We start from the raw sequence: 10,783 nt of genomic DNA, 5'->3' as shown, positions 1-10,783 counted from the left end.
TCGTCTCCCGAATCTGCGACTCTATCCGTCAGTGTCAAAAAAGGCAAACCGAAAAATGAAAAAAAAAAAAAAAAAAAGAGGCTTCTCATATTTTTGTGTTCCAGGAAGGAAAAAGAAGGGATGGAAATTGTCTCATTACTCGTCGAGAGCATCGGAAATCTTTGACGAGTTGGCTGGATGAAAAGCGGAACGTCAAGTTACGACAGCGGCAACGTTGTAATATTCCCGCCGTCTCCCAGTCGCCCCGCCGTTCATTTTCGTTCGTGTCCCGAAAAGCTTATTCTCTTGTCAGTTAAATGTATCGAACGCAAAAGCTGGAAACGACATCGTTTTTCACTTGAACGCAATTCTCCTATCGTCCGCCGGGTCCGCCTCGCGACTGAGAGAGGTCTGAGAGGGGAAAAAAAGGCGAAGGCTCTCTCCTCTCTCGCCTTTGGTTTTTATATATACGGGGACGCTCGTTTGATATCAGCCAGACAGAATTGAGAGTTGAAAGAAACTGTGTTGACGCGATAACAAGTTTCCCTTTTTTTTTAGATTTTATTTTCCAGCTTTTTCTTTTGAAAATTTCCCGATTTTGTTTTTCTTTTTTTTGTGTCGAGTTGTTGACTGGAGCGAAGACAACTGGGCCCATACAAAGTTCTAGCCTGCGTATATAAATGCGTGTATACTATACACGCGTAGAGTTGTTCTCACTCGTGTTATCCAATCCTTTTTTTCTGCTTCTCGAACTCTCTTTCTCTCGACTCGTCTTTTTCGACGGAACCAAGAGGTCATCGTTGACGGTTCACGACTTTACATATACCGAGAACGCCTTTTGGGTGAGTATCGAGCGAGAGTTATTCCCAAAGTGATCGTACATCACGCGTTGCCCTTTTTTCTTCGTCTTCTTCTTCTTCTTCTTTTCCGTTTCTGGTTTCGCTTCGAGTCAGACTAGATGGCGCCTTTTTCCGACTCTCATTCCGTATGAACTGCGTCTCAGCTCTGATTTCAAAGAGTCTCTTTCTGTCTGCCTTCTCTCCCTCTTTCTTTTAAGCGTTACTATAATAGTTGGACTTTTGGGAGAAACTAGAATAAGGACCGCCAGCCGAGATCATCAGGACCTCCTTCCTCAAGGGGACCGCAACGGGGAGAAAGAAACAAAAAAAGAATCCGGAATAATATTGCGGCCAAAACACTTGTCAAACATGTGGTCAGCATGTGCATTTCACCCTCAAAAGTCAGTCCCTGATGAGACCGCACACAGTATCACAAGTTGTGTACCAAACTAGGGACCCTATATAGGCCTACACACATATGCGGTGCGCTGGCGTTACACGGAGACTTTTTTGTTCGAAAAAACTAGCGCAGAGTCCATCGTCTTTTTCCGCGTTCGATGACCAGCAGCAGCAGCATCAGCAGCTCAGCATTGTGAATTTCTCTGAATTTGAGCCGAGCTATAGCTTCTCTTTCCTGGTCCCGTTCTCACTTTGACTCTGGGAAAAGACAAGAGCTTCCTGCTCATCCATCTTGTTTGACTCGTTCTCTTCAAAGGGCTAAAGTCGTGGAACACTTTCTTTCTGTTAAAGCCAGCTATAAGGCGAAATCGAATTTCCTGTTCTCCTTGAAATGATGTTAAGGGGACAAAAAAAAAGTTGTATTTTGTAATAATAATAATCTATGTACATCATCTTTTTGTCTTTTTCGTTGATGAGAGACACAACATAGTATATCAAATATAAATGAATACGATCTAGTTAAAAAAGGACGTTATACAATGCACAAAACGGAAGAAATCAGGAAACAACTGGAATAATGAGGAAAGCAAAGACGAAGAAGTAGACACACAAACATTTTTCAGTTGAGGACAACACACATAATATATAAAACTCTACTACGCGCCATGTTTTCTTGCTTTATTTTCTTCTTTCTTTCTTTTAATAATAATATTATATCAATATTTATATTTTCGGGTTGTTGTAGTCATTTTTTGATCGTGTCAAAAGGTGATCGGGCTTTTTTTTTCATTTTATTAAAGGAAAAAGAGAAAAACAGGAGACATTCATTCAAAATTTCAAAGTGGTGAAGGGAAACCGACCGAGGCGACACTTGAGCTGCCACTGAGCGAGATCTCGTCGTAGAGGCTCATTCGGCTCGACGTTGTCATCATGTGGTGCTGTTGTTGATGTTGTTGATGCATTTTGGGGTGTTGCTGCTGGTGCTGGTGCTGGTGCTGCTGGTGCTCCATGAAGGAGGTCATCATCATCATCGAAGCCGCTGGCTGTTGATGATGCTGGCCGTTGAGTTGACGGACGTGAGACGGCGAGGCGGAAGAGGACGGAACGGGCGAACCGGTTTCGTTGCCGCTGCCGCTACAGTTGCTGCCACCGCTGCTGCTGCTGCTGCTGCTCATGTTGTGTCCGCCGTTGCCTCCGCTGACGCCGCTGCTGTTGACCCCGGCGCCGCCTTCCGTTTTCTGCACGAGACGACGCCATTTGGCGCGGGCGTTCTGGAACCAAACCTGACGGAACACACAGAATTTTCAATTTTCATCGGTTAGATGTGAGCTTGTATAGAAGAGCAGCGGAGATATACGTGTAAGCGGTTGCGTATGTTTATGTGTTAGACTAGGCAGCTCGTGAAACAGGAGGGGCCTCATGGGGTGTTTCTTTCAGCGCCTGTCAGCGGCGAGAGTTTCTTTTTTGGGCTAACGAGAAACCGACGCCCCCGGACGTTCGCTATACCAAACAAAAACCCCATGGTGCCTGTCTCTATTTCTCTCTCTCTCTCTCTTATTTTCTTGGTATATTTAACCGTCTTTTTGTTGTTTTTTTTCTTTTCTTCTCCCTGAGCTACCCCCACAGCCTATATGGAGTATATTAAAGCCAAAATGGTGATCCTCTCTCTCAGGAGAGGAGCTGTTATTAACCCAGCACAGCAGCGCAGAACACTATGGGCTTTTGTATTTTACTACCATCTCTTCTACTGTGCCCGTATGGGCCTATATATCTATCTGTATACACACCCCCCTTTGCTGGTGTTGAAAAGAACTACGAAGGAATTAATAAATTAAAAAAAAAAAAAGAAGCTCGAAGGAATGACTCTGGAGAACAAAAAAGTCGATTCGAAGGAATGTGACGACATCACGCAAGAAAAAAAATAAAAAAAATAAAAACCCGTTTGACCCTATCACCTGAGCTGCAAAACTTTCGTCTGCGTGTCCGTACTGTCGCCAAAAAAAAAAAAAAAAAAAACAGCGTGATGAGTGCTGAGTTGCTGACCATTTTCTTTTTCCCCCTTGTGAATTTTTGTTGTTGTTACACCAAAAGAAAGAAGAAAAAAAAAAAACGAATACACAATAGCGAGATAAGAATATTAAGTATTTGGCTGAGAAATTCTTTTTGTCTTACCTGGAGGACGCGCTTGGAGAGGGTGGTCTTTTGCGAGAGCTGCTTCAAGTCTTTGGCATCCGGGTTGTGATTGGTGGCGAAGTAGGACTTGAGCATGCGCAATTGGTGGTGCTTGAAAGACGTCCGCAATCGCTTGGTCTTCTGCTGCTGCTGGGACGAGACCTGCTGTTGCTGCTGGTTGCCGTGGACGCCGTTGGCGCCTCCCATCGAGCCCATCAGCATGGAGGAACACGGCGACGACGACGACGTGTCCATCATCCCGCCGCCGTCGACGCTCATGTACGAATCGTCCTCCCGCTCGTTCATCAGGCTGACCTGCATGTCGGCCGACGACTTGATGCTCGGCATCCGCCGCTTGGTGCGCACCCGCTGGTTCTTGAGCGATGAGGCCGGAGAGCCGGAAGCCGGAGAGCTTTGGTGGTGGTAGAGTTTGTTGGATTCCATCATGGGAACATCGACCAGGCTCGTCGAGTGGACCATTTGGCCGTGGTAATGCTGTTGCTGGTGGAGGGCGTGATGCTCGAACGGATGAGGACTGCCGAAAGGCTCTTGATGATGGCCCATGTAAGTCTCAACCGGTGGCTGCTGTGACGTTGCGGCGAACGGCTGGCCGTTGAATCCGGACGGAGCCGACGATCCTGGCTGGTAATGCTGCTGGCAAAAGATGAGAGCGCCAACCATTCCGAAAGTGGAGCCTTTGATCAAGTGAGTCTGACAGACGTGACAGCTGAAGCAGCGAGTGTGGAACAAATGCTCACGTCCGCGCATCACCAGCTCGTCCGGCTGGAGCGTTTCGCAGCATTTGGCGCATTGTTTGCGACCGCCAAACAACCTGAACAACAGCAACAATAAGAAACATTTCAGATGTGTTGTTGCTCGGAAATTAAAAGAGATACTATCTCTCGCTATCTCTATAGGCCTATAAGTAGTAGAATGGAAATGGTTTCGGGTTGTTTACCTGTTGTAGTCTTCGCGGCAGTAGATGCGCGACTGGCGGGCGAAACAGGACAAGGCCGTGTCGAGTGGCCGTCGGCACTCGTCGCACCTGAGACACTCGCTGTGCCAGGCTTTGTCAACGGCTACCAGGTAGTAGCGATCGACGATCTTGAACCCGCAGCCGGCGCAAATGACCGCTGCTGTTGTGTTGTTGTTGTTGTTGGTGCTGTTGTTGTTGTTGCTGGCCGTTACTCCACTTGGCTGTTGCTCAACAGTTGCAGACCCGGTTTCATGAGGAAGCTCTTGAACTGTCGCTAGTCTCTTGGATGGGCAGATTGAGGCCGATGAGTCCTCGTCGTTGGCCACTTCTTCCCGCTCTTCTTTCACCAAGTGCTGGACGGCCTGATGGCGTGGCTGCTGCTGCTGCTGTTGGAGGTGGTGGTGGTGGTAGAAATTGGGTTCCAGCATGGTGTTGCCAAGGGTTGATTGATGATGCTGGATCATTTTAGTGTCGGTCAACTCGTTGTTGTTGTTGTTGTTGTTGTTGTTGTGGACGGACAAGTCGTCTCCCAGCGAGGCTCCCGTCACAGCCGACGGGCGTACCCTCATGGCCGTCTCCTCGTTGTGATATGGTTGCTAAACGAAACGAGACAGCCAAATGATTCATCGGTTAATCGATATGAAACGAATGACGGTCTTAGGCCTATAAGGTCATCATCTCGCTCTTATATAATCTCGTCCCCTAGCTCCTTTTACGGCCGTTTAACGCCGCGTCAACTTTGGTTGTTTGGTAAGACTCTTGTCAGATGGAAATCGGAAAGCAGAAAAATAAAAGCCAACGTCAAACTCTTGTCGAGAAGAAGAAGAAGTTATAAACGCTTCTTTTGTTTGGTGGGGGGGGGTTATTTTGTCAAGAAGTTTTGGTTCGGATTTTATGGGCAGTTTTCCACACACACAAGATGCAACCGAAAAAGAGATAGAAAGAGAGAGAGAGAGAGGAATAAGAAAAGAAAAAGGGACAGGTCAGGTGGACAGGTCAAGTGTATATAGACATAAGCAATGACAGCTATTATTGTTCTCTTAGTCTGGCCCGATGAAAGCCCCCAAAGAAGAACATTAAGTCCGGTTGTTGAGTGTATAGAATACAGTCGTCAGTGGTAGTAGTAGCTATAGCAGCCAGAGAAGAGGAGTAATAACAATAGAGACTGTATCAAGAAGAAAGAAAAGGTGGAGGATGTCACAAGAGGCTTATTTATTGTCAAGGAGAGACCCCGAGAAGTGGTTGCGCCCCAGCAGCAGGAGCAACAGAGTCCTCTTCTTCTTCTACTTTTTTAGCTCTTTCTCTGTCTCTCAACACGTCAGATTATACACATCTTGGGCATGGACTCTCTCTCTCTCTCTCTCCTATGGTATGCAGCAGCAGTGTCAGCAGTGTGTGGCTATATAGCGACCACACGGATTACGCCCTGTCCCAGGAGCTATAAGAAAGCCCAGCACCTCCCCCGACGACTTGATCTGTCTCCTCTCGTCTCTCTTTCACATCCCCTTATACCAACTGCCACTAAAAGTCAAAAGCAAGAGAAAAAAGACATCTCCAGTTGTATATTGTATAAATACACACACACACACACAAGCTCCTTTTCACGATATGCCAAGTAGTCCGGAGAGTCTAATCTCATCTGATTCTCTTTTGATTTCCCATTTGGACAAAAACTAAAAATAAAACAAAAAAGTCTTCATCTCTCTTTTTTTTTTTCTATTCTATTCTATTCTTTCTGCCTATATACACCCGTATTCTTGTTTGTGTGATCTATCTACTCCATCAGCACATATATATGTGTATATATATACATATAAGCCTTTTTTGTCCCCCATGTCAATGCAATGTGATTACACATCGCCAGGGAGAGAGAAATATGTGGGGATCGATGCATCACTCGGTTGTTCGAAGCTGCCGGGTTTTTTCTCTCGAAATAAAAATCGAAGAAAATAACAAAACGAACAAGTTATTGTTGTGATTTTTCATGGATTATTCACTTTTAAAGGGGCGGGACTCGATTTTTTGTTGTTTTGTTTTATTTTAAAGAAAAAAACAAAACATGTTCTCTTGGAATCTGGCCAGCAGGAGCAACTCCGTCAGTTTTTTCGGTTTGTTTTCTTTGTTTGTTTTTGCTGTTCATTTTTTCACCGTAATCAAGTGGGGAATCGAATCACGAATTCTCCGCTCACCCGTCTTGTTCACATGATTTTTTTTTTTGTGTTTTGTTTTGTTTCTCTTTCGTTTTTGTTCTCCTGATGTTCCAATTTGATGGGAAATGTCGTCAACACGATCACTCCCATAACCCGTACACGCCGGGGTAGTAGTAGCTGCTGCTGCTGCTAGCTGCTGAACCCCCGAGATCCTACAGATCCTCGAGCCAGGGAAGCGAAAGAAATCCGATCTCATCGCGCTCGGCCCACAAGTCTCTCACACAAACACGCATGCACGCACAACAACAACAACAACAACGCAGAGAAGATAGAGATATACATCGAGATAAAAACGCTGCAGAGCCAGAGACTCTCTGCTATGGACTCGGGGAGCTGCTGGCTGGCTGGTCACTGCTGCGCTTTGATTGCGTGCGTGTTATGCACAACACGTCGTCGCCCAAGACATACACACACAACTGGAAGCTGCTGCTGCTGCTGCTGCTGCTGAGCTGGCGACGGCTTGACTAGCAGGAAGAAGGATATAACTGAACTGTTCTTGTCTCTAAATCTACATCGCCACCAACAGCAGCGCAGATTGATCTCAGAAATGTTTTACGGCTACTATTTTTCTTTATTCACCCAAAAATAAAATAAAATCTTTTTTTTGTGTGTGGCTTTTTTCACAACAGGAGCGAAGAACAATAAACGGCCACTGTCTAAAGAGAGTCAAAGTCTCTCTGTTTCACTGTATAACCTAACCAATTGTCTTGTTGGTGCTATACCCCGCGTCAATATGATAATCAGAAGGGAAACACCAGCGAGCGGTTAACCGTGACAGACTTTTCAAACAAGATTATTCAACGACTTGCGCCTTTTTTCTTTGTTTTCAAACGGTCAAACAAGAAGAAGAAGAAGAAGTAGAGAGTTGTTTTTATTCTTGTTGGTTTTGTTTCATAGCTCAAGCAGTTTGTGTTTTCGGAAAAAAAAAGAAATAACTTTCGGGTCGGTTAGAGAGAACACGAACCCGGGAATTTTAGTGGGCGTCGGGAAGAAGAAGAAGAAGAAAACAAAAATCTTCGAAGAGTTATAAATATGTTGCGGCTAATATCGTCTTTGGGTAGTCAACAAAGTTAAGAGCCTCGACTGACAACCAACAACAACACAGAAAAAAGGGGGGGGGGGGGAACTGCAAGGGGCGCGTGAAACGACGTCCGCGTATTTTTTTGGTATTTGGCCATCATATCGTTTGGCATCAAGAAGAGCCCACCGTCAATTCTTGGAATGGCCGTGCCACCATTTTCATTACTCGGATGGTTTTTTATTTATTTATTTTATTTATTGTCAGAGTGTCAGAAATGCCTCGTTTGTGGACGGTTAAGGAGTCGGGTGGATGGCGCTGGCTCATCCACGCGGAAAGTTACGCAGCGTCACTAGTTATATATATACCTGACTCGAAAGAATTCGTTTCTATTTTTTTTTTTTTTTTGTAAGCTGAATTTCTGAATAATGTTATTCCCCTGTTGAGCCCGTACCTATTCGGTTTTTATGATTCGGAACGTGATGATACAAGAACGCCATTTGCGTCGTCCGCAATCGCGGGGCGTATTGAATCGGCCGTTTGGCAATATCAAGACGAACCATATTTTTTTGAATTCCGTGGAAAGAAAAAGGGCGCTCCTTTTTTGGATGTGGGGGGAATTTTTTGTTTTTTTTGTGAAATTTTCTGAGAAAATTTTTTGTTTTACTGAAATAATAAAAAAAAAGTTCGACGATTTTTCCTTCGAACCGGAAGAGATTTGCGCCACGACCGATTGTGCGAGACGGCAAGAGGCGGATAGTCTTTTTGTCTTGTTTCTCTCTCCTTCGCGTTTTCTTGTCGATTTCAACAAGAGGATGGCACCACCACTCTCATACAAATAAAGACACAAAAATGGTCAAGACATTTTTTTTTTTTTTTTTACAAGGGGATCCGAAAAATCGGATTAAAAACATTGAGGGAGGTCGAAGAAAATGAAAAAAAAAAGGACAAGAAGACTTGAGCGGAGATATAGAAGGCGACAGTCGAGTTGGAGCTCATCCGGATGAGCATCCGGCGGCGTTGACCGTTTCTTTCTTATTTAGCTGCAAATGGTATTGTTTTAAATTCCTGTACTCGGCTTGTCAATCAATTTGGTTTCCCGTCTTCGCATGCATGTATACCCACACATCTATACTTGTTTTTACGGGTCTTTGTTTAGCATCAACTATTGTTCGGCCCTATATCTTTCGAGGTTTTTTTTTTTTCAATTCAAGATTGGTGATCAAAACTACAGCAATTTCCTTTTTAAACACACAAAGTTCACTTTTCCCGACTAGCCACAAAGAGATGCGCCGCCACCGTTTAGCCGTGAAACGATTCCGACATTTTTTTCGCCTGACCAGCCTCCTCACTATTTGTGTGTTTATTTGAATAAAAGTTCATATGTTCGCCATTGGCCAACTGAACCGCGAAAATCGAAATATCTCAATGTGACGTCAATCATCATTTTCACAAGGTCCCACACATAACGGGCAGGATGAGGATAGTGAAGGGGGGGGGATAGAAATTAGGGGAGAAGTTTCGCTTATTTGACGCTACAAGTTTTTCATTGTGACGGACGGACGTGAAAAACGGGAAATGTTAGACATCGGCGAGTGCGCGCGCGGACGTGTAACACACCTGGTCATCCTGGCGCGATGATGGCGCACAGTTTTTCCTCCTCTTAACTGCAAATGATGACTCGATCTCACCCCCCTCTTCTTTTACTCTCTCTCGACTTGGGACTCCATCCGTCCCTACTGGTTTACACGAGCCGTAGAGAGCCAGCAGCAGCAGTAAGAGAACTGGCTGGTGGTAGGAGTGGGAGTTGTTGGCAGTGGCAACCCTTACCCCACCTCCTCCATCATCATCATCAACACCGGTCTACTCTATTATTATCATCTTTTATTTTCACTCCCCCCCCTAACCAACCAACTCCCCTAACACTGACTGCATGGACTACGGTAGTCCCTCTCCACACAAGTGTATACAAAAATAGGGTTGGAAATATTATTAGACCAGTACCGTACCAAACCCACCAAACCCTAATACAACCCCTCTTTTTTCTCCCTACTAACACTCTACCTACATGCATGGTAAAAAGTCCCGTTTCATTGTGTACACACATGATATGATGGGGAAATAATAAAAAAAACTATTGTCTCGCGCTTCGTCAATTATCGGTCGTGTAACGCACGCCACATCTAATTGAATCATCATTCAAAATTTCGGAATAAAAATACCCGGGGATTTCCGCTGTCTCTTATTAGATACATAGTCAGGACTTTGATATAGTGTGGACTCTACGGTTTGGGGGTTCTTTTCCGAGACCACCGAATATGGGAAAGTCGTTCGATTATGGTGACGACAATAAACCCCCCCCCCAAAAAAAAAAAAACTAAGACACATGATCGTGTTCGCTGTTGGAATGACAATGAATTAAAGTCTAGAACTTACCCAGTACATAGCAGGCCCCGGTGTAGGTGAATCGCCTTGAAGAATTCCCATTGAACTTGCGGTCGGGTTGATGATTTGATTTTCCGGTTGAATTTGAAAAGAAAGAAGAAACTATGAAGTTTCTCTTTTCTTGCAAATGATAAGTGTCCAGTCAAAACGATAAGTCGAGTGATGGAAAAATTGAGGACGATTCGTCTGTGTCCCTGCGTGGGTGAAAGTCTCGTCAAAAAACTCGTCCCGTTTTGAATTTGTTTTCTTCTTCTTCTTTCAAAACTTGGCCGTGATGTTCTGGTTCTTCCGCATTGACGGCGCGGAAGTTACAACGAGAAGAATTTACAAAAAGGAAAATTCTTTTCTTGTTTTTTTTCTTTTTTCTTTCTTCGTGCTGCCCCACAAAACAAAACAAACAACTCTCCCGGTTGGTGAGCTGGTCGTTCACTCCCGTCACTCGGCGCAAGCGCAAACCCAACAAAACCCCCCAAAAAATTGGGAAATTTGCCAACAAAATGTGAAGAAACTGCGATGCGGCAAACACGACGTTGATTGTTGAAATAAAATGTTTTTAGCTAAATGGTGTTTTTGGGTGATGGATGAAAAATAGTTCGCTGAATCAACTGGTGCTGGCGGATGGACGACTGCGTTCGTGTGGTGTGAGGTGGTCCTCCACTTTGGCAGTACTGACGGCCTCACCGGCTCTACTACGCGGATAAATAAACCCTCCCCAACCCAAAGGGCTCTCTCTCTTTACTTGGAC

The 10,783-nt window shown here is 44.9% G+C and overlaps 1 protein-coding gene across 1 annotated transcript; it reads right to left on the bottom strand.

The window, feature by feature from the left end:
- Window positions 1-1,904: 1,904 nt before the first annotated feature.
- Window positions 1,905-10,783, bottom strand: LOC124328278 (protein apterous-like). Its single transcript, XM_046786985.1, has 4 exons — window positions 10,030-10,783; window positions 4,348-4,961; window positions 3,390-4,221; window positions 1,905-2,500 (listed from the first exon to the last, which is right to left on the bottom strand). Exons 1-4 carry the CDS (start codon window positions 10,078-10,080, stop codon window positions 2,054-2,056), a joined length of 1,944 nt encoding a protein of 647 aa, XP_046642941.1. The 5' UTR covers window positions 10,081-10,783; the 3' UTR covers window positions 1,905-2,053.

This window comes from Daphnia pulicaria, chromosome 3 (assembly GCF_021234035.1).
Source record: "Daphnia pulicaria isolate SC F1-1A chromosome 3, SC_F0-13Bv2, whole genome shotgun sequence".
Classification (NCBI taxonomy): domain Eukaryota; kingdom Metazoa; phylum Arthropoda; class Branchiopoda; order Diplostraca; family Daphniidae; genus Daphnia; species Daphnia pulicaria.
This window is presented reverse-complemented; position numbering and strand designations above follow the sequence as displayed.

What these genes read in the sequence shown, in the direction of transcription:
- LOC124328278 (XM_046786985.1), bottom strand. Translation starts at nt 10,080, where the DNA reads ATGGGAATTCTTCAAGGCGATTCACCTACACCGGGGCCTGCTATGTAC. An exon ending in CGGGGCCTGCTATGTACTGG is followed by an intron (nt 4,962 to 10,029) that starts GTAAGTTCTAGA and finishes CGTTTCGTTTAG; the next exon opens with CAACCATATCACAACGAGGA. An exon ending in TGCCGCGAAGACTACAACAG is followed by an intron (nt 4,222 to 4,347) that starts GTAAACAACCCG and finishes GCTGTTGTTCAG; the next exon opens with GTTGTTTGGCGGTCGCAAAC.